This window comes from Silene latifolia, chromosome 11, assembly GCF_048544455.1.
Source record: "Silene latifolia isolate original U9 population chromosome 11, ASM4854445v1, whole genome shotgun sequence".
In the NCBI taxonomy this organism is placed as follows: Eukaryota; Viridiplantae; Streptophyta; class Magnoliopsida; order Caryophyllales; family Caryophyllaceae; genus Silene; species Silene latifolia.
The window spans coordinates 185397928-185400367 of record NC_133536.1 but is presented as its reverse complement, the minus strand read 5'-3'; the positions used below and the strand labels follow the sequence as shown (position 1 = coordinate 185400367).

Genomic DNA, 2440 nt, shown 5'->3' with positions numbered 1-2440 from the left:
AATACTGACGGATCTTTGACGGAAATTCCGTCTTTATTTCCAGGTCAAAATTGACGGAAAATCCGTCAGTGTTTGTCATTACTGACGGAAATTCCGTCAGGGTTATCTGACACGTGGCATTCCACGTAATATTCTGAAGTCACATTAAAAGAAGGTAGTGACGGAATTTCTGTCAGGATTTCCGTTTTACTGACGGAAATTCCGTCAGTTGCTAGACACGTGGCACTTTTGTGTCAATTCTGGGAAAATGAAGGGGAAGAGCAGTGACGGAAATTCCGTCAGTTTTTTTAAATTACTGACGGAAATTCTGTCGGTGGTATTAAAAAACAGGCATGGAAACAGTAGCCTGCTGCCCAGCCACGATGCGTTTTTTGCATCGTTTCAAATATAGCCACGATGCCTATTTGCATCGTTTCCAATATAACCAAAACCTGCAAAACACATCCAATCGTCGACCGCCAAGCGGGAATCCATTTTCACGTCGACCGCTAATGCGGGAATCAATAGACAACAAAAGAGAAGGGGACGCAAATTGTTTTACATAAAAACATAGTCAAATTTGTACATTGTCTTACAAATTAAACACGAAAGAGAATTGTCTTACCATGTCTTTCATACTCCCTACTAGACGATAATACTAACTAAACTAAAGTTCTAACCTAAAGGCTCTAACCTAAAGGCTCTAACTTAAAAGCTCTAAGTTATTATAGGCTCCATAAAACTACCAGTACCTCCAAACCCGTCATCACCAGCCCCAAAGTCATCCCGTCTATGTGGAGTAGGAAATTGTGAACACGTGTTTGGGGGTTGAGATGCTTGCAAATCAGCCCAAGCCTTTCTCATTGCCGCCATTTCTTCAGCCTGTTCACGAACCTGTCTTTCAAGAGCAACTCGAGCGGCTCGCTCATCATTCATTTGGGTGGAAAGCTGTGAAATCATGCTAGGAGCATAAGACAAAGACCGTCGGCCAGCTTTGTTAGGAGGAAGATCATACCATATTTGGGCCCCTGTATCTCCGGTCCCAAACATCCGGTTCTTCTCGTCAAAGCCTCCTACTGACCTTGTAGTAGGCCCGAATCTCGTCGGGAGACTGTCCGGTGGCAATGGTCGACTCATCTCCGCTTGCAAATCACTTATTTGAAAAAAATAGAAAATCGTCGAAATGATATATATATATATACCTATCTTTATAAGAAAGAGATTATCGTTCTTTGTAATAAAAATAAATATTAAATTAAATACAAGAATTTACCTCAATCTCAGCCGCTCGAGGGTTAACCCACTCGCCCTTCTTATTTTTCTTCGTCTTCATGAACATCTTGTGGGGGGTGGCCTCTTGACCCTGAAATTAGTATGGAAACAAGTAAAATCAAGTATATATTTGTCAATCATATATATTAACCACTTTTTAAAAGCAATATAAACAATACTTACCAATTCCTTGAAAGCATCGGAGCAACTCTTCCGACCAAGAGTGTGGGTGCCCAATGCTTTCCCATCTTTCCCACCCGACTTCCTATTTGCCGTGTTGATTTTCGAATGTTTGGCAAAAGTAGGATCATTTGGCCTATTCCTAAGGTTCTCTAACCAAGTAGCAGGCACCCACTTTGGCGGTTTCTTGTTATATTTTAGTCCATTAATAAGAGTGGTAATCCGTCTCGTTACCCTCGCCTGCCACTCAGGAATAGGATCATACTCAGGATCGATGGATCTTACATGACTCTGTTTCAAAAACAAATGTGAAGTTAGTTATATAAAACTTATGAAAATTCTTATAAACTTAAGAAAATTATTATAAACTTAAGAAAATTATTATTGAAAAACATAATTACCGCAAAGTAACTCCACATCTTCTGACGCTGTGCGTTACTCGCTTCACCCCACCTAGTGAAGTACTCATCTCCTGTGTTACGGGTGAACGACCAAGTAACATATTTCTTGATTGGTTCGTCATCCCACCTGAAAAATACACAAATATTTGAAATTAAAACTGTAAATGTTAAGTTTTTTAAAAATTAAAAAATTAACATAAACTTACCAAAAATGATCTGGCCGAGCACGGGCCGCTGAGAGAGTCACCTGCATGTTCTCCTGTCTTCGTGATGGAGATTCAGGATCTTCCTCATCCTCAACCTCGTCGTCCTCCCGATTCTGTTGAGATGCATTTGCCTTACTATTGCTCCCAATCAAACGGCGAAAAATATTCGGCATAATCACTGCATGAAAACAATTCAAATTGTTAGTTCAAAGAAAAAATCGTTAGTTCAAAACATCCATTTCTGTAGGGTATATATAAACAATTGAAACAAACACTAACTATGGAAAACTGTGAACTAATTACCACTTGCCTCTTCTTTAATGCATTTTATTTGCTGAATTGAGAGGTTTCTTATGACCAAACCATGGAAATTGAAACACACTATTGATGTTAAGCTAAAAC

The 2440-nt window shown here is 39.4% G+C and overlaps 1 protein-coding gene across 1 annotated transcript; it reads right to left on the bottom strand.

Moving 5' to 3' along the window:
• Positions 1 to 1042: 1042 nt before the first annotated feature.
• Positions 1043 to 2211, bottom strand: LOC141614479 (uncharacterized). The gene is made up of 4 exons (XM_074433224.1): positions 2039 to 2211; positions 1833 to 1959; positions 1589 to 1722; positions 1043 to 1121 (listed from the first exon to the last, which is right to left on the bottom strand). The coding sequence occupies exons 1-4, from the start codon at positions 2209 to 2211 to the stop codon at positions 1043 to 1045; spliced, it is 513 nt and encodes a 170-aa protein (XP_074289325.1).
• Between the last annotated feature and the right edge of the window lie 229 nt (positions 2212 to 2440).

Excerpts from the sequence above, each read along its gene's own strand:
- LOC141614479 (XM_074433224.1), bottom strand. The coding sequence starts at position 2,211 with ATGCCGAATATTTTTCGCCGTTTGATTGGGAGCAATAGTAAGGCAAAT. Across the intron at positions 1,723-1,832 it reads AGATGTGGAGTTACTTTGCG|AGTCATGTAAGATCCATCGA; the intron begins GTAATTATGTTT and ends TTTTTGAAACAG. Across the intron at positions 1,122-1,588 it reads AAGTGGGTGCCTGCTACTTG|CGGAGATGAGTCGACCATTG; the intron begins GTTAGAGAACCT and ends GTGATTTGCAAG.